This window comes from Spermophilus citellus (genome assembly GCF_964194105.1).
Source record: "Spermophilus citellus genome assembly, chromosome: 1".
NCBI classification, from domain to species: Eukaryota; Metazoa; Chordata; class Mammalia; order Rodentia; family Sciuridae; genus Spermophilus; species Spermophilus citellus.
In genome coordinates, this window is record NC_138182.1 from 208,436,203 (window position 1) to 208,457,613 (window position 21,411).

Here is a 21,411-nt window from a genome sequence, read left to right on the forward strand (position 1 = left end):
AAGTTAAATTCATTCATTCAACAAATATTTATCAAATGCCTACTTTAAAAATTTTTTTAACTGAGCTGGGGTTGTAGCTCAGTGGTAGAGTGCTTGCCTTGAATGTGTGAGGCACTGGGTTCAACTCTCAGCACCACATATAAATAAAACAAGGTCCATCAAAAACTAAAATAAATAATTTGAAAAAAAATTTTTTTAACTGACACATAATAATTCCACATATGCATGGGGTACAGTGTGATCATCAAACACATGCATACAATGTGTGATGATCAAACCAAGTCAGAGTTATAATGCGATTTTCATCTCCTTATTTCTTTATATTTGGGAATCTTTAATTCCTCTCTTTAAGTTCTTCCTAAATATATAATTACATTGTAAACTATAATCACCATCTGTGCTATCAAGTGCCTGCTCTTTAAAACAATATCAAAAACAAATTGACCCAAGAGTACTTGTCTACTTCACAGAATTATGTAAAAGTTCTGATTATAATTAATGCAATTTTATTTATTTTTACCTCTATTTCCTCCAACTTTTTATTAAGAACATTTTCAAACATTTAAAAAGTTGAAAGAATGATATAGTGAACAAACATATATCCTCCACCTAGGTCTTGCAATTACTAACCTCATTATTTTTGCCTAATCTCTAGATAGATGAACACATAGACACACATGGCTGAACCATGTAAGAGTAAGTTGCAGTCACTAGGACAGTTTAGCTCTAACATACTTTTACATTCACCTTACAAAAATAAGAACATTCTTTTATTAATCACAATACCATTAACATAGACAAGAAAATTAACAATTTATAATATCATCTAATTTCCAGGCCACTATAAATTTTCTCCCAAATGTCCAAAGTACATCTTTTAGATTTTTTTAAATTGAGATAGTATTCACTCAAGATTCATGCACAGCACTGAAAGTTATTTCACATAAGTCTTTAATCTAGAATAGCTCCCCTCTAACACATGCTATTTTTAAGAATGTACAGGCTCAGATTCTAAAACGGTATTCTCAAACTGTGATTAAGTACCACATGCTTAAGTATCACCTGAGAAGTTTTTGGCCTTGTTCTAAGTTCACTGAATTAGAATGTTGGGTAGGCCTTTGGGATGCTCAAATTTGAGAACAACAGCTCTAAGACCTGTGAGGAATGATTTGTAATAAATGTCTACCAAAGTCTACGCACCTGGTTGTTCAAGCTGGGGTGGTCTAATTCCATGAAATGAGCTGTTCATTTTTCTTTTCTTCATTTTTTCACTTGTCTTCTGATTTAAGGCTTGAATCATGAAGTATTCCAACTAAAATATAAAAAAAGAAATCTAAATTAAAGGTCCAAAAATTATATCTGACATAATTATTTGTACCCCAAATCATATTTGCCAAATGTTCTTAATGTCAGTGCATTAGCAAACACTTGTAAACAATTTATTTTATCTGTAAAAATGTGTCTAGAAGAACAGATTGTGCCCTGATTAAACATAAGAAAACTTATTTATCCAAGAAGAAATTGTATCTTGAATGATCAAGAAGCCAGGCACTAACTATGGGGCTTTCAATAATTTTCTCAGAGGGCAAGTTTTCCAGCTAAAACTAGTGAGATTCAAGGCAAGAACAGATCTGGCTCTATGTCTACAGATGTTCAAATCAGCTAGGAAACTTCACTTTTTTTTCTTAAACAAATTTCTTTGAAACCTGTCCTTTATTTTACAAGTTGAAAAATCTCATCCACATGCACTTATATAATCCCGGGCCTGTGGGCTGGGGATGTGGCTCAAGCGGTAGCGAGCTCGCCTGGCATGCGTGCGGCCCGGGTTCGATCCTCAGCACCACATACCAACAAAAGATGTTGTGTCCGCCAAGAACTAAAAAAAAATAAATATTAAAAATTCTCTCTCTCTCTCTCTCTCTCTCTCTCTCTCTCTCTCTCCTCTCTCACTCTCTCTTTAAAAAAAAAAAAATAATAATAATCCCGGGCCTGTGATCTACCTTATAAGGCCTAGGGCAAAAGCTCAAATGGATGTCCACTCATATAGCAAAATATTTCAATGCTATAAAATCAAGAAAACAAACTGTTATATAAATATATATATTTGACAAATACATCATTATAAAGGCCTATCCAGCTAGATGCAGATAAATTCTCAGACTCCTCAATAGTTCATGAAGTATAGGAAACTAGCCCCTAACTCCTGAGCTCTAAGACAACCTCTCTCTTCTCACCCCAGCTCCATCCCATGTCTTGAGGAGTTTTATGCACACAAGTAGACATTGGGACTCCATCCATTCTCCCCTCCCCAACCCTCAGGAAGTCATCCCTCAGTTACTCTCCCACCACCAGGCCTAGAGGTACACAAATCAGTAATGCAGTCCACTTAAGAACAGATCCAAGAAAAAGAGGCTTCCACAGGACCAGGAAACAGGCTCTGGGTCAGCAGGCACAGAATTCAGGAGTCCTAGGTTTGTTTGGAAGCACAGTCATAACACTGAATAAAACTTCCTGTGCTGGTGGAAATGCTCTTTACTATCTTTATAATCCAATACAGCAGTTCTGTCTACATGTTGCTATAGAACACCTGAAACGAAACTAGAATGCCTGAGGAAATGAATTCCATTTTGTTTTATTTCACTTAATTTCAGTACAAGTAGACACACATGGAGCTATTATATAGATGGTGCAGGTATGGAAGGGAGATGGTACCAGCTCCAGGTGGCACATCCTGTTGGCTCCACCGATGTGTGGTTTCAGTGGGGGTGGGGGGTGGTGGTGCAACAGGACAAAAGGCAGATGCCCCTGTTGCCCAGGTTTGAAAGGAGTACTACACAGCTCTTTATCCCATCCCTGACTTAAACACAGGATTTTTTTTTTAAGTATTTATTTTTTAGTTCTTGGCCCACACAACATCTTTGTTGGTATGTGGTGCTGAGGATTGAACCCGGGCTGCACGCTTGCCAGGCGAGCGCGCTACCGCTTGAGCCACATCCCCAGCCCAAACACAGGATTTTTTAAAAATAATTTTTTAGTTGTAGATGGATACAATACCTTTATTTATTTTTATGTGGTGCTGAGGATTAAACCCAGTGCCTCACACGTGCAAGGCACATGCTCTATCACTGAGCCACAACCCCAGCCCCTTAAACACAGGATTTCAAATGCCCCTTTCATTCCATCATCTCCTTCATATTCTTATAAATGCCATTATTTCTTACATCCAAGATCTCAATTGCACAATACTATCCACAAATTTAAAAAGAAATCATTCTGTTCTTATTTAATACTCTTATCAAGTCTTGAGTTTAAAAGAAACCACTATATCTTTCTAGCAACCTTGGCCAATATTCAGTCCTTCTCTGACCCTCACTGCAACATTAGATATGAGGGAGAGAGAGAAGAAAAGAGGAGAAAGAAGAGAAACAGAAAAGAAATAGTGGGAGTCAGAGAGGAGAAGAGTGATCTTGAGTATTCTAGGCCCATGGGAAGGCAGGAGATCTGCAGCTTCCCACAGAACCAGCCTCCTCCTCCACCAATGAAACCAAATCCAGCCAAGGGAACCTCCAACAAATGAACAAAACCATCTTCCCCACCCCCACAGTTCCCTGGTATTTATTCCACAGACATACATAATTCTTTGACCAAATTAATACTTTTTTTTTTGGGGGGGGGTGCGGGGTGGGGGGTTACTGGGGATTGAATCCAGGGGCACTCAAACACTGAGCCATATCCCCAGCCCTATTTTGTATTTTATTTAGAGACAGGGTCTCACTGAGTTGCTTAGCACCTTATTTTTGCTGAGGCTGACTTTGAACTTGAGCTCCTCCTGCCTCAGCCTCCCAAGCCACTGGGATTATAGGCATGCACCACCGCGCCTGGCTAATCATGCTTTTAAAATTAAAACTATAATTGATGTTCCAGAAAATAGCTAAAAAGATAGCCTGACAAATAATTTCATATATAATGGGAATTTCCACTTACCACTCCTCCAAAATACTTCCCTATGTAGAAGTCATCAAGGCTATGTAGTTCAAGATAGGTAGCTCCCAGCTCTTTAGCAAGGTGGATCCCTTCTGTTGTACTGACACAGCTCCCTCTGTCTGAGGTGCACAGTGGGCAGGTGCAAGGCAATTCTTCTGGAAAAAAAAAATTAATTTGACAACTTTGAAAGTACACAGGGGGGAAAAAAGTACACAGACAATCTGATCATTACACGATATACCATAACCACTATCCACTAGACTCCAAATAAAATGTGTCAAGGATATTCATAAATAAGCATTAGCTACAAAGAGAATAAGTAGCATTTTAGAAAACAGAATTTTAAAAATAGGTGAATGGATATTACCAGAGCTAGTATAGTAATTAGACTAACCAGCAGTAATGGCAGACTTGTTGCTTGTTCAACCTTGACATTCAGAACATCAATATTTCTAGGACAATAGGAAAAAATCCAAAATTTACAAGGAGACTGCCCACAGAAACCATGAAAAGCAATGAGGTGGACTTTCTTTCTTTCTTTCTAATAAACTTGAAATATAAATATAGTCACCAAATTTGAATAAACCTTATACTTTTATTTGATATAATTTGTAAAGCTGCAACCTGTTACTGTCTTTGTGAATTCCACATAAAGTATATTTTTGGTGGGGAAGGGGATACTGGGGGTTGAACTCAGAGACACTTGACATGAGCCACATCCCCAGCCATATTTTGTATTTTATTTAGAGACAGGGTCTCACTGAGTTACTCAGTGCCTTGCTTTTGCTTGAGGCTGGCTTCGAACTTGAGAACCTCCTGCCTCAGTCTCCGGAGCTGCTGGAATTACAGGCGTGTGCCACTGCACCCAGCTTGAAGTATATTTTATTCAAATATTTCATTTCAATCACTTGGTTCTAAAGCAGTCAACTTTAGAGACCAAATTCAATCAATTTCTATCTTTTTCTTTTTTTTTTTCTTAGAGAGAGAGAGAGAGAGAGAGAGAGAGAGAGAATTTTTTAATATTTATTTATTTTTTTAAGTTTTCAGTGGACACAACATCTTTGTTGGTATGTGGTGCTGAGGATCGAACCTGGGCCACACGCATGCCAGGCGAGCGCGCTACGGCTTGAGCCACATCCCCAGCCCTATCTTTTTCTTTAAGATTTAAAAATTAAAAGCTGAAGAAATATTTCAAATGTTAAAAAAAAAAAAAAAAAAAAGAATTGTCCCAATATTCACAGTTGTAGCGAATACAGATTTATGGCTTGGAAAGTACAGAGCAATCTATTTATAAGAACATTCCCGGGGCTGGGGATGTGGCTCAAGCGGTAGCGCGCTCGCCTGGCATGCGTGCGGCCCGGGTTCGATCCTCAGCACCACATACCAACAAAGATGTTGTGTCCGCTAAGAACTAAAAAATAAATATTAAAAAAAAAATTCTCTCTCTCTCCCTCTCTCTCTCCTCTCTCACTCTCTCTTAAAAAAAAAAAAAAAAAAAAAAAAAAAAAAAAAAAAAAGAACATTCCCTACTAAGGCTAAAAATATATATATTCAACTCCATATTCATCAACTTGTATTGTTTTGTTTCAGGACTAAAATATGGGTCACTGTTCAAAAGTTAGTCAGGTCAAAAGAATGAAAAGTCATTTGTAGAAATGTCTGTTGTTGCAGATTGGCCTTTCTGGGAAAAAGGCTGTAAGATGGAGATGGGTGTGCAGGAGGTCAACTGGGAGGTGATCTGGGGAACAACTATTCTCAGGAGTGAGGGATGTGGATTTGGGGTAGAAGAAAAACTTGGAAGAACAATGCAGTAGCACCAGACACCAAGCTATCCTGCAGGGGCTCTGGAGCTCCTCTGGCCTGTCAGAGTGCTCCACATTTGAGAAAAGACAGCTGGGCCTTTGCATCCTATTCCCTAAATCAGTCAGTAGGTAAGTGTCATATCCCTGGAGCAGGCACAGCCTTGGGCAAGGGAGCTCCCACTGGTGAAGAGTAAAATTGCCATTACTTGTACTACCCTCTAAATAAGAATGATATCAAAAAAGGAAAAAAAAAAAAAACTAAGTTTAACTAAAGAATTAGTGATTCCAAAGACTAAGTAATTTAAAAATTAAGCTTGTTTTCTTCATTTATGTGATATATTCTAATCTGAAGGATATGCTTCACTTTTTCCAAGATCATTTTAGGTTTGGAGCAAAGTTATCAAGCAGAATTTAGTCTCTTCTGAAAAATAATGCATTGGTATTTCACATTCTTTATGAAGCCTTTCTAAACAGTGCCTTTGGTTTTCTGAAGACAGAGGCCTTGTTGTGCCTACAAAGGTCTCCTTATGTTGATGGAATGTGGTGGGTAGGCAGATCATTTCATTAAACTCCATTTCTGGACAAAAATCAAACCAAGCCAGTAGTGTTTCCAGGGAAAAAATGAAGTTAATTTAATATGAATTAAGTTTTAACAAATAATCTTGATTTAAGGGGAAAACACAGCTAATTTTAGGTTTGAGCTAACTGTGTGTAGCTATAAGCATCTTTCTGACACACTCTCTGAGAAAGCTTGTCCGATTATAGCTAATCCTATCTCCTATATGTCACTGAAGATATTTCTTTTTTGTTCACTCGCAAAAAGAAAAAAGAAAAATGCCTAGTCACTACACAACATATTATACTGTAACAAGTTGCCACTTAGTCATCTAAAATTCTAAAATATCATTCCCATTTTTTTTAATATTTATTTTTTTAGTTGTAGTTGGACATAATACCTCAATTTTATTTATTTATTTTTATGTGGTGCTGAGGATTGAACCCAGGGCCTCGCATGTGCTAGGTGAGTGCTCTACCACTGAACCACAACCCCAGCCCAAATATCATTCCCATTTTATTCATTTGTTTTTGCAGTGCTAGAGATTGAACCCAGGGCCATGAATATAGGCAAGAGCTCCATCACTGTTATATTCTCCAGTATAAAACCCAGAGAGTTTTATTTCTTAAAACCTTCATAAGTTTTTTTTCTCCAATTAACTATTTTGTGATTCACTTCTGAATTTCTCTGACATTTTTCCATATCAATCACCTGTGGGATTTTAAGTAAAAGTCTGATTTGGGTTGGTTAGAGAATGGAGAACCAACAAGATATTTCAGGATTAAATAACTTTACCTTAAGCATTTTATCAGAAACAATCAGAGGACCCAAAATAATTTTAAATTGTGGATTCTTGCAGTCATAGTGGCTCTGGGAATCAGTCCTATGCTTCTTGTTAACTTTGTAGGGTTTTTTATTGTTGCTGTTGCTGTTACATGTTATCTTTTAAGATGTTACCAAGATATTTTTCAAAGGCAAATACAATGTAACTCTAGCATTCAAATGAATGGTATCTCTTTCAAAGTAGTGTGGCTTTGGGAACCTATAGGGTGATTGTTACAATGTTGCCACTGCCTGAAAGTTTTAGAAATTCTTTTTCAAAAATTCTAGCTCAGCAATGTATCAGACTAGGTCAGGGTTTCAAAAATAATAGAGACAGTGTTCCCATGTTCAGAAGTTTGAGGCTATCAAGACAATCAGGTACACTCTGATTAAAAAAGTAAAAAAAGATTATCCCTTAAACATAGGTTTAATATTTAGTAAAAGCCAAAATGTATTCAGAGCCAAATATCATGAAGACATCCACATAGTCAAGCTTGTCAAATACATATGTAACAAAAGAAAGACTGGTTATATTTACAGAACAAGTTCTTTAAGAGTTTCCAAGAAAATTAACAGGAGAGTACCCAGCAGTTGCATATACTGAAAGGGATGGGTAAGGGGATGGCAATAAAGGTCCCTGAGCTGAAGAGCCATATTAGCTCTGCAGTTATTTTGTAATCACATCTTATACGGTAAATTAGCTCTATCTTGTTAGTGAAATTGATTTTTTTCACTTAGATTATTCATAAAGCCATCCATTCACTCACTGAACAAATGTTTATTGCATACCTACCACACATCAAGCGTTACTGATAAAAAGATAGGAAGATAAAAGCATAGTCAACTGAACCAAGATAGACATGACTGCAAACAAATACAACATTAATAAGTACTAAAATGAAGGCATACAAAGTTACCATGGGAACAGAACCGAGGAAATTAACTGCCTGGGGAGACTGTGGAAGGCTTCAGAGAAAGATAATGATTGAAAGGATGAGTATGAAATTGCAAAGCAGATATGAGAGGTCTGTGTGAAGGGGCACTCCAGTCACAGGGTACAGCATATGTAGAGGTCTGCATGTGGGAAAAGGAAAACGTATTCATTTCCAGGTTCAAGATGACAAGCTAAGCCCACATTGTGATCTCTCCTCCTGCCAAACTATGAAAATATTAAATAAAGTGGGTGGGGGTGGGGAAGCAAGGAGAAATGAAGAAAGGAGAAAAGAAAGAGGGAGGGAGGGACATATGGAGAGAATGTTTGAATATATAGCAACTAAAAAATTAGAGGGGAAATATCAGCTCAAAACACTAGGAGTGCCTGCAAGAATGAAGGCAGATGGCACAGAAATGAAGCAGAGTGCATTGTGGGGGTCCTAGATGCTGCAGCAAGCTGGAATGCTCACTGCTAACAATGGGGGAGGCAAGAACCAGAAGGCCCAAAGGCAACTCACTGGAAACTAACGAAGTACGCCAAGAGAAGCAAATAGGCCTAGTGATTCTTGACCTACTCACTTCTGTCCCAATCCCCAGACAGCTATTTTTTTCATTTTTTTTTTCATTTTTTTTTTAAAGAGAGAGTGAGAGGGAGAGAGAGAAAGAGAGAGAGAGAATTTTTTTTTTTCTTAATATTTATTTTTTAGTTCTCGGCAGACACAACATCTTTGTTGGTATGTGGTGCTGAGAATCGAACCCGGGCCGCATGCATTCGAGGCGAGCGCGCTGCCGCTTGAGCCACATCCCCAGCCCCCCAGACAGCTATTGAGGAGGAAAAAAGGAAGGCATCAATCCAACAGGGAAAGTACATTTCAAAAGTAAGAAAGTAAAGAATTAATTTTTGAGAAACATCCACATCATGAAACAAAATCTCAGCAGATGGAAAGACTTGGGGTGCATATTCAAAACTAGACAATATTCTAACCAAAACAGAACTACTAAGTCTAATTAATTATTCTAAGATTTTAAAATAAACTTTTGCAACCTTAAGACAGGAACAAGAAATTATGAAAGACCCAATTAGAGATCTTGGAAATGAAAGTTGTTGAAGTTAAGAATTTAATCAAGCAGAATAGCAAAACAGACCCAGCAGACTAATGCATGAGCTGGGAGGGGGTGGGGGAGGGCCAAGAAAAAATGCAACACAACAAAATAAAGGGATCAGAAAGATAACAGCAGCCAAGACACAGAAGCATCACCAACAGCCTGAGAAGGCTCCTGAAAGAAACAGAATAAAGATCGTGAGACCCAGTGATACCCAAAGAAATGAGAAAGTCAATACTTTCCCAGACCTGAAGAAACGCATTAAGTTCTTCAGGCAGTTTAGGGGGAATGGCACATAAGGCAAAGGGGATTGTTCCTAACGGTTCTAGAAGTAGTTGGAAGTTTGATCATGAACAATCTTGTATCTCAGGTAAGATTTTACAATAGAAAGTCATCAACGTGAGATACAAATACTGGACAGAAATAAGGGTTATCAATGGGAACCTGGGATTTAAAAATATAAGTATGAAAACTAACAATAAATATTGGCAAGGATGTGGGGATAAAGATGCATACACCATACATTGCTGGTGGGACTGCAAATTGGTGCAACTACTCTGGAAAGCAGTATGGAGATACCATTTAACCCATTTATCCCACTCCTTGGCATATACGAAAAAGACTTAAAATCAGCATACTATAGTGACACAGCCACATTAATGTTTATAGCAGCTCAATTCACAATAGCTAAGCTATGGAATCAATCTCGATGCCCTTCAACAGATGAATGGATAAAGAAAATGTGGTACACATACATAATGGAATATTACTCAGCTATGAGAAGAATGAATTATGGCATTTGCCAGTAAATGGATGCAACTGAAAACTATCATGCTGAGTGAAATAAACCAATCCCCAAAAACCAAAGGCTGAATGTTCTCTCGGTTATGCAGAGTCTGAATCATAGTAGCACAATGGGGGGCGGTGCCACAGAATTGGACAGGGTGGAGTAGGGGAAGCGGGGTTGATGGGAATGGGAAAGACAGAAGAATGAATACGACATAACTTTCTCATGTTCATATGTGAATATGAATACACAACCAGTGTTAACTCCACATCATGTACAACCACAAAAATGAAAAGTTATACTCCATGTATATATGATATGTAAAAATACATTCTACTGTGACATATAACTGAAAAGAACAAACAAAAAATATGAATATATATATTATTATATACATTGATATTATTGATATCATTATTATATATATAATATCAATCCCTGGATCTGACCAATGTGCAAGGATTAGAAGCAAAGACACTGAAGTCATGGGTACCCTAGAGCCTGAATTGTGGTTTCTAAATATCATTACCTACCAAGAGGATGCAGAGCTCCTTGAGAACACCTATTTCTAGGGCAGGGACAGCAAAAGTCTAAGGGAATAAGGAAGTGATTCAAAACTGGTGAGAGATAGCCTGAAAACCCCCTCTAGACAAACATAGGGTAAAGTAAAAATCAGAAGGAATAATCAGAACAACAGACTATAAAATGATGAATTGAAAGAACAAATTCATGAATCATAATGATTCCAAAAGAAAGGTATAGGAGCAGAGAGAATAGAAAGCTCTATTTACAAAAGAATACCAATAAATAAATGTAGAATGTACCATAGAAAATTATAATTTCTAAGCACATGTATGACAACTGAAAGAATAAGGCAAAAATGCTAATCCAGCCCAAATTCTTTAATAACGTCAATGTCATGAAAGACATCCCCCCTCAAAATAAACAAAAAGACAAACAAAAATACTATATATATACCCCAAATTATGGGGAACCATCTGAATTAAAAGAGACCAGAGAGATAAGACCAATAAATGCAATGCATAATTTATACTCTGGATTGGAAAACACACACACACACACACACACACACACACACACACACAAACTATAAAGCACATTACTGGAACAACTGAAAAAATGTAAATACAAATTATATTTTAAATAACAGCAAGCATAATAGATAACAGCATGTTAAACTTCTTGCATGGTGATTGCATTATGGCTAATAGGAGAAGGGCCTTGTTCTTGGATGATAAATGCTGAAGTAATTAGGAGTGAAGAAATCACATGTTTACAATTCAGTCTCAAATGGCTCAGAAAAAAATGTGTGCATGTGCATGTGTGTTTATAAATTCTGGGGTTCAGTGTCCTAGTCCTGTCAACCTTCTTAGGTTTGAAATTTTACAAAATACAAGTTAATGAAGAAGGAAGTTCCTAAACAATTCAAAGCACTGAATGTCATGATCTGACTTGTATTCTAGCATAATTATTCTGAAAGAATTATTTCAGAGGCAATCCAAGAATAGGAGGTCAGAGGCCAAATTATCATGAGACTGATAAAGCTTCAACAGAAAGCCTTCTTTTTGTGCTTCCTTTCCAAAGCCTTGGGAGGAACCTGAATAACATATTCTTTCACATGTTGGGTCATATGCTTTTGTCAAATTTGAAAAATAAGATATTTTAACTATGTTTGGCTAAGACCACTGTCTTTTTCTATTCTAATTCAACTTATCTTGTATGAGGCAGTTCTGAAGTAATCATAGGCATTTTGGGGATGCTACTAAGGGGAAATTTAGCTTTAGGTTCAGTGTGCTTTTACTTTTGGTTATCCCATTCCTTGGCATATACCCCCAAAGACTTAAAATCGGCATACTATAGTGACACAGCCACATTAATGTTTATAGCAGCTCAATTCACAATAGCTAAACTATGGAACCAACCTAGATGCCCTTCAACAGATGAATGAATAAAGAAAATGTGGTACATATACACAATGGAATATTACTCAGCCATGAGAAGAATGAAATTATGGCATTTGCCAGTAAATGGATGGAACTAGAAACTATCATGCTGAGTGAAATAAACTTCCTCAACACTGGGAATAAGCCCAGGGGTACTCTACCACTGAGTTACACCCCCAGCCCTTTTTCCTTTTTTATTTTCAGACAGGGTCTTTCTAAGTGCCCAGGGTGGCCTTGAACTTGTGATCCTGCTCTCTCCTAAGTAGCTGGGATTACAGGTGTGCATTATACTTTCCTATTCCATAACTGTCCTAGAATAGGTATGACTTTGAGGAATGCTTCTGACACCCACAGTGCTAACTTATTTGGCATCAGATACTAGAATGCTGAGCTGAAATATGTACACAATACAAACTGGTGCCTGGAGCCAGAAAGATGTACAGAATGAAGAAACATGCTGTTAGAAAAACTGATAATCATTCTCCTCTCTCCAAAGAAAATATCTCAAAGTGATTCATATGAAGAGGTGATCAAAGACTTCACAGCCCAAAAATATGTAAGAAAATTTACAGAAGTGTTGGGCTGTTAAATAGAAATATTTCTAAATGTGGTACTTGACAGACCCTTTGAGATTTGTGAGTTGTCATTCTTTCTTTTCTTATTCATTGTGGGGTTCCCTAGCCCAGTCACAAAATTATGTAAGTCTGAGGTCCTATAAAACCTGAACTATCCTTTTAGGAGATAAAGAAGTCCCTATGAAAGATAATTAAATAACAAGCATTTGAAATCCAGCAGAGATAAAAAAAGAAAACAATGGGTTTATGTGTTGGAGTTATTTAAAATGTAAAATTTAAAAAAAAAAAAGCTTCTTAATCAACTGGTGTAGGGGACGGGACAGGAGAGAAAGGGGGATCTAGGATGATTCTGGTTTTGGTTGAATTGAAAGATTTTGCATCATTCACCAAGACAAGGAACTCAGCAGTAAGAGGATGCTGTCTATGAAATATGGGTCAGGAGAAAGACTAGAGCAAGAGAAACAGACTAGACAATCACTGTACATAGAAAGGAAGCCAGGGCAACTGACTGGCTAGTTCATGTTCTTGGTTAAAGAGCAAGAGGTGAAGCCAAAGGATGGAAACCTGGGAAACAATTCTATGATGTGTTGCTGCTCGTGGAGAGGAGCCCAGAAGAATGCAAGGGGACCAGTAAAAAAAGACAGAGAATTAGAGGAAACAGAAAAGAAAGAGTAGCTTTATTAAGCAGAGGGATGTACAAATAATTTCAAAGACAGAATTGTTACTAACATATTAAATTTGGCAATAAAAACTGGCAACCCCAGTGAGAACTTGGTGTGACTATGGAAGTCAAAATGAGACTGTAGTAGTCTGAAGAATGAAAAGGAAGTGGACTCAGGAAGTGTGAATGGTTCTTTCAAGAACCATGGGGTAGGGAGGGGGGATAGGGAAGTAGGATGTGGGGTCAAGAGTGGGTCAAGCTTGCTTTATTTGTATTTACTAATGCTCAACATTTACCTACCTTATGACCCAGCAATCCTACTCCTAGGGAACAAACTAAGTCTCATCCAAAGGAGAATGGATACATAAATTATGGCATATCCATACAATAGAATAATGTAAAGCAAAAAAAAAAAAAAAGCAAACTATAGATAAGCACAACATACCCTATAATTTCATTTGTATAAAGTTCAAGAATAAGTAAAAACTAGTCTCTGTAGTTAGAAGTCAGAATAGCAGTTTCCTCTGAGGAAAGGTGTTATTATCTAGGAAAGAGGCCTGAGATAACCTTCTAAAGTACTACAGGTGTACTGCCCCCCCTGATCTGTGCAATGGTTGTGTAGACATACACACAGGTACAACTGCATTAAGCTACACTCTATGTACACTAATGAACTTTATATTATTCTTTGCTACACCTTAATTAAAAGGTTAAAAATTTTTAATAAATAAAAAGTAACAATTTAATAACAGCTTTACTGAGTAAATATTACTAAGAAGATATGTAAAATACCACCTAATCAAAGTGAATCTTGAGTTGGCCTTAAGAAAAATGACAATAATATATATAGCAGCAGTGACTATAACTGCCCCAACCAACCCAGTCCCTTAGCCACAGAGTAAACTGCCTTTCCTCAGGCAGCAGTGTCAGTGTTTTTAGCTCTGTCATTGTTATCCACCTTAAAATTCTGCTCCCACACTCACATCTTCAGGAGGGTAAGCCATTCTTTCCAATTGGGTAAATCATTAGACTGTCAAAAAAAAAAAAAAAAAAAAAAAAAAAAAAAAAAAAGCTTTCTAGGGCTCAATTTCAGGTTAGTACCTTTCATATGTCAAAAGAACACAACCACTGAATCCTTTATTACTGGGAAGAGCAAGTTAAAAGACAGATTTGTACCCATCAGAATCACAGCAGAAGCTTTCAATCCTCTCCTTTGATGTGTTCTTATCATCAGAAGATGAAGAGATAACAACTGGCATTTGAACCCATAGTCATTTGGGTAAAAATAAAAAAAAAAAAAAAAAAAAAAACTATACTAATCATTAATAAACTTAACTCTATTCAAACTTAATGTGGTACCTGCAAGCTAATTATAAAAAGAAAATTAAATACTTACCATTTTGTCTGGTACCAACAGCAGCAATGATTACTGGAACTGAATTTAATGCTCTTTTTATCACTGGAATATAATTGTCCTTTACTTCATGGAATGAAAACTTGTCATTAACGTTGTATTTGATCACAATGATGTCAGCACTCCCAATTAGGTTTCGAGAAGTGTACCAATCACTGTCAAAAATGTCCTAAACCAAAATGTAGACAGTAAACTTCAGTCTACTTATCTTCAAATCCATCATGAAATTAAATGTAACATATTAGTCTAAATTTATTTGCTATACTTTAATTTTTGGAATTTACATAAATTTATTTTTAAACACATAGCTATATAAAATTTAAAATGTTTAATTTTTTAAAAAAGTTTTCTTTGTTTAGCCTAGATAAGTATTATGGCTCAACATGATATCTAGATGATAACTAAGAGTTTGATGAAAGAAGCAACCCCCTTCAATATCTATGCTTTAAGAATAAGCACTTCTAAAAATAATACTGTTTCTAATCACCCAACATTCTGGAATGTCATATTTTTATTATAAATGAAAAAGCAACAACAGTGTGAGTATTGTATAAATTAAAAATTCAAAATAAGTCTCTCTAGTTCTGAAATTCTTACTTTTTGTATGCTAATAAATAATATTTAAGTTTAGAATTGAGACCATAAGTAATTTATTATGGACCCTACACCTTAAAATTTAGTGCTCTGATATGTTAAAAACAATTTTTCGAAGTTTTTATACAAACAGAAGTATGTGGAAAATATCTTTATGGATCTTAATTCTACTGCCAAATATATACCAATAACTTTCTTCTCATATTCTAATTAACCATTAATCATAATTCATCCTTACATTTGGCCTTTGGTATAGTTTTCTGGGATATAATACAGTCAGTCTAAGGAAATAAGACAGCTGGTTGACCAACTGTTTGGCTATGAAAGTTTGCAGTATGAGTTTGAAATATGAGTTCAAAACAGGGTTAACAGTATTTGAATCAATCAATTAAGATCTATGTGACAGAACTTTTATTCTGTGATAGAAAAATTTTGGAGTGTTGCACAGAGTTGCCCTTGTGCAGAGAGAGCTGACCAGTGGCCCCCCTTACCTATACCCTGCCAACTGACCCATCTCTCACGAGGGCACTCCAAGTAATGAGAACTGCAGAATATCTAGACATGAATACCCCATTGAAAGTGGAATAGAGTGAGCATTTTTGAAGGAAGTTTAAATGAATCAAAAGAGAAAGAAAGAAAAAAGCAAAGAAGAAAGACGATCAATACCAAAGACAAAGGAATGAACTTGGTAGAGAGTATAATGGGGTGAGTTGTGGGGAGTGATGTGGGACACAGCCCAAGAAAATGTGAGCACTTCCCAGCAGAACACTTCACTAATTTCCAAATCCCAAACCACAAACCCCATACAATTCCAACTATATCTGTTAAACAGTATTCAAGTTCAAAGTACACAAGTATACCAGAGTATGTAAGAATAACAAAAAAGGGTAAATTCATATAAATAGGATTCATAACTAAATATAAGTGGAACCAATATTAAGCATTCATCTAACTCAGAGAATCGGGGGGGGGGGGGGGGGGGCGGAAGCATCTGCTTTCAACATTCCAAATAGGTCAAAATTCCAGAGCTACTTGAGAGGTATACAGGAAAAGGAGACATTTAAGGAAAATGTCATGGGGAAAAAAAAATGGGTTTGGGCATCATTAACTCTGTAGTATTGTTTATAAAGACCACAATACTTTCATTTGTTAATAGAAATCAGAACTTCAGATCCTGCACAAGAAAACTGTGAATGTATTAGCTCATTGCTTTTTATAAAATTTTTTTGGTAAACAGGAAAAGATGTAGAATTGTGAAATGAAGTAATAACGTAACTGCACAAAAAAAGGGAGTGGATGAGAGAAATACTAAATAATGAGCTGTTATTTGAAACACATTTATTTAAAAAGTGCCAAGTACATATGGCCAAGGAGACAGAACAAGGCTAAGGATTTACAGAAAGTAACTAGGGAATAGAAGCACAACCATCTGATCCCAACTCCAAGGAGCAACAACACATTTCTTCTCAAGCTATGTCAAAGAGAAAACACTCCACTGGTTTCTAGAATTATGAAGGAAATAAAGACTCTTCCATCTCTTGTAAATCAATTCCAGGATTTCCTCTAGGGGATTATGCAAGACTTGGAACCACATTTAGAGAATGGAACTCATCTTTTTGAAAAAATAATATTTTTTTTTTAAAAAATCTGAATTTCTATAATGAAACAAAAAAATTATTCTACTTGATTGTGGTAGTAGATAATATATTTGTGTGATAACTAATATCATTGTTCCAATCTGGTGTATTGGTTTAAATCTTGAAGGACATGAGGAAACTTTACCTTTGCTTAGCATAAGTGATACATGACTATACTAGAGTTACAATAAACATTTTATTATTATAGCAGATACCACTTATGGAGCACAGTCTCTACACTTAGAACTTTACATTTACTATCTCATTTACTCCTTAGCATAGCTGTAGGAGGCAGAGATTATTATGATTAGTCTATAGTCAGGTAAAACTGAGAAAAGGTAAATGATTTACCAAAGACATAAAGGCACTAAGTGGCAATGTGGGGTTCTGAAGTCAGTTCCTCTTGATATCAAAACTTGTGTTCTATCTGCTCTGCTACATTTAACATTCTGATTCAGTACATATGTCAATAACACCTGATTAATACCTTTATCATCTCTGATGGGCTTTACTTAACACGTAGAGAAGAAGAGCACCTTAGAATGAGAAACTCTGCAAATGTAATCTACTATGTTTGAAGATCCACTATAACCTAGAAAATTACACCTAGTTACAAACTTGGTTCCACCAGAGTCTTAACTAAATGAAGTGATTAGCATAATAAACCATAATAATCAGTATATGACAAGAATCCAGACTACAGAGGCTTACTTTATCCATTTGGAAGATTTCATCCTACTACACACAATACATGGGATCACAAGCATTGTTTGCTAAATTAACAACATAAACAGGAAAGGGTTAACGACTCAAATTAAAAACAGAAAAAGTAATACTAACATCCTAATTCTGCTTATTTTGTTTTATGTACATTTATTTGTTCACTAAACATTTGTTCAACTGCACATTGATCCAATAAGTCTTAGAGGCTATAAGATCTTTCATAATAAAAGGGCCAAAAGTAAAAGACATGCTTCATTTGCTTGCAAAGACTCCATTCTTCTTTCGAACAGCAGCATCACTGTCATAGCTAGGGGCTTACTAGCATCCCACATATTGAAGAGCCTGTTGTAAATTTATTTCAGCACACTAACAAAACTTTCCTTTATCTGAATATTTATATGAGCAAGCAGTCTTTTCTTTTCATAATATGGAAATTTGCATAAGAATTTTTCTAAGTTCATTCTATACATTTCTTTAAAGGTATGCTAGTATAGTTTCATTAAAATTGCTGTTTAACTGTAAAATCTCACAGAGTAGTTTATATTCTGTGACACTAAAATTTATATGTGTGTGTGTGTGTATGTGTGTGTGTGTGTATATATATATATATATATATATATATATATATATATATATTCTTAGACACTGAAATTTCTTCTGCATAAAAGTTTTTTCTGTACTCTTTAGCTGAAATATATTTAACAATATTAGTAAAAAATCAGACATTCTTGAATAAAACTAAATGAAAACATTTAAATATAACGTTATAGTGTACTGAAAATATTTATGTGTGTCAAGAAGTAGATTCCTTTGTCCTTTATGATACATACAAGAATCAGGCTGAATTTTATCTATTTCACTACAACTTCATTTAATTATCACAATCATAAAGATTTTTTTAAACTTCAAACATCATTAGTTACATTATTTCTACTTATGAGTCATTAAAATCAAAGAACTGCATAGAAAAAGTATTTGTATTATTAAAATTTTTAAAAACTTTCAGAGGTTAGCAGTGCTATAAATGAGTCTTTAAAATTAATTCTCAGTCCCTGTCTTTCCCCACCTTTACATACTATTTTTGAACTGTCCAGTGAAAAGTATTTTTGCCTACACTGAGCTATAAGAGGGCTGTATTTATAGAACACTAGTATTACCCTATCCTCCACAGGGTAGGCATGAAAAAAACATTGCTCTTTGCTAGTGGAACTTGGTGACCCTGTCCTTTGGGGCTGGCACATTCAACTGTCAGTTGTCTACCAAGGAACATCCCACAGTCGTGAAGTGTACGACTGACTAAATGCTCCACGCTCCACTTGGGCTTTTTACCTTATAGCCAAGTTCTTTGACTGGGCTGCCCCGTGCCCCACTAAACAAAGACTACAGATGTCCCCCCAAATGTTTTAAAACTCTACCCATGTAAGGCAAACACTCCGCGTTCGTGGAACTGGGAAAAGTAGGGAGTAGAAAATTTTAAAAAAGCTCCTTCAGCCTCAGCACGGAGCAGCTGGTGTCCCTTACCCACACGGGACAGTCGTGAACCACGAGCTTGACGTTCCCAAACGCACTGGCCTGATACTCCGTGAACACTGGACGCGCGACCGTGCTGGTCGCGTTCAGCAACAAGCTGCTTTCGTCCCCCGAGACCAGAGGGCTTCTCCCCAGGTAAGTGCGGATGAGCCCCGACGGCCGATTGTCCTGGTGGAACGCGTCGCCTTCGTTCCCCAGCGCCACGATGTGAATGGACCTGCACCGACAGAGAGGGGGACGAGGGGAGAAAAGCAGCACGGTCAGCGCGCCTGTCCCTTTCATCTGAACAGGAAGTGGCGGGGGCAGCGCGCAGCGAGGGTGGGCGCGAGCCCCAAGCCCCAGGGCGCACCGCACGCGTTCCGGCTACAGACAATGGCAGGACTTGGACGCGTACGTACATGATCTCAAATTCAAGGGCAGGGCGGCGATTCGGAGAAAACCAGCTCCTCACGGCCTCTCGGGGCCAGTCGGTGGCGTGTTTACCCGCAAGCCGCTCATCCCCAGCCGCGACCCCCTCGCGCGCCTCCACCACTGCGCGGCCGACGCAGAGCGGGGCCGCGTGAGCCACTCAGCCAGCTAGCGAGCGAGCCGGGGGCCCCAGGGCTGGGGGCGTGTGAGCGCAGCCGAGTGCACGGTGCCAGTCAGGAAGTGCTGGGGAACATCGCCGGCGGCCGCCGCCGCAGTGAGTCGCCGAGCGCGGGGCAGGTCTGCAGCCGGGAGAGGATTCAGCTGACCGCAGCCCGTGCTCCGCCGCGCCTCCCTGGCGGGGCAGCTGTCGCCTCCTACTGCTGCTGCTGTTGCTGCTCCTCCTCCTCCTCCTGGCGTAGAGGGGGTAGGAAAAAAAAAAAAAACGGGCCTCCGCCCCCTCGGCCGGCTGGGCCCAGCACGTGCCGGCCGTGGGAGTCCGGTGGACGTGGGGGACGCGCTGCCGCTGAGGCCTTGGACCCGGGCGGTGGCGGCCGGATACAAAGGAGCGGCCCGCGCGGGGCGCCGTGTAATATAAATTAATAAATACAACGCCTGAGTCGGAAAGCTCCCGGCCGCCAATCCGCCAGCAGCAAGTTTGCTCAACTCGAAAGGCTGTAACCAGAGCCAGGAAAGGGGGTGGGGCGAGGAGGCCCCCTCTCACTCCGGACTGGGGAAAAAAAAAAAAGAGGTTAGCGAAACTAGGGACTCCAGCCAGTTTGCCGTTCCAGCAATCCCGCCCCCCCCACACGCTTTGGCCTTGGCGGAAAGTGTTTTACCACGTCTGCCGCTTTGTCATTTGTCAACATGCGCTACAGCTGTTTTCTAAAATCATACTTGTGGGAACAAAAATAAAGGCAACATTCAGGCTGCTGCTGCGAAAAAGGGTTCTTTGTTCACACACCAATTAATTTGCAAATGTTGCTTTGAGGGATTATTTACTATTTCAAGCTATATTTGACATACTTTTGCCAACATGCAGATTTTAAATACTGGGATTTTTAGTGTAATATTTTTTGAAGGAAGTTTGTTAATTTACTTGGAGATTTTTCAGTACACATTATGGCTACATATTTAATAATAGTTCACAAACCAACTGAAAAAATAAGCATCGCGTTAATGCAAGGATACTTTAGATTCTTTCGCGATGACACACTGTAGTAAAGATGGTGCCTGTCCAGTCCCTAAAGGGCTTCAAACTTCTTCGGTGCAAATGAACACAGGGACTACTGCTAATACCAAGGGGACAGGGGTTACTCAGCAGCTTCTCCATAAATACTAAAATTCGCACAAATACTCTTGTGCTAAAAGAGTTCGTTGATCCTTTTATTTATATTTATTTTTGCCCTACTTTAAAACTGGGCTGTTTCTTTTCTCACCAGAGCAATGTTTTGAGTGTATGACGAATAAAAAGAAAAGGTCGGGGAGGCCTTTGGAATGTCAACAGATTTTTATTATGGACCCTTATTTTAGTTGAAAATAGTTTAATAGTTTCTTCTTACCGCTAAGTGGTCAAAGAGATTTTTTAAAATTAATTTCCCTTTGCACCTAAGTATAATTTCTTTTACTCTCTAGAACCTTAATCATCTTAAAAAGTTCAAGCATATACTGTCACCTTTTCTCTCCAGTAAATAAAAAATGTTTTCATCAATCCCCTCCAGTTACCGACAAGGGAAACAAAAAGACACTAGAATGGCCAGAGGATGTGGCCTATGTCTGTAATCCCGGTGACTCAAGGCTGAGGCAGGAGGATCACAAATTCAAGGCCAGCAAGACCCTGTCTCAGAGCACCACCAAGTTCAATCCCCAGTACTGTTAAGGCTGTTTACCGGTGAGGAGTCCTTGCTTCCCCCATGCTGA

At 37.9% G+C, this 21,411-nt stretch overlaps 1 protein-coding gene across 2 annotated transcripts in view; it reads right to left on the reverse strand.

Moving 5' to 3' along the window:
- RHOBTB3 (Rho related BTB domain containing 3) overlaps positions 1–20,170 on the reverse strand; it is a 56,624-nt gene extending 36,454 nt beyond the window's left edge. Inside the window, exons 1-5 of one of the 2 annotated variants that reach the window (XM_081291419.1) lie at positions 19,485–20,170; positions 19,078–19,303; positions 14,585–14,771; positions 3,985–4,136; positions 1,201–1,312 (exon numbers count right to left, since the gene is read on the reverse strand). In XM_081291419.1, coding sequence (XP_081147545.1) covers positions 1,201–1,312; positions 3,985–4,136; positions 14,585–14,771; positions 19,078–19,303; positions 19,485–19,486 — 679 coding nt within the window. In that variant the 5' untranslated portion in view covers positions 19,487–20,170. Of the gene's footprint in view, positions 1–1,200; positions 1,313–3,984; positions 4,140–14,584; positions 14,772–19,077; positions 19,304–19,484 lie in introns of both variants that reach the window. The other variant, XM_081291418.1, reaches the window with a different exon arrangement.
- Between the last annotated feature and the right edge of the window lie 1,241 nt (positions 20,171–21,411).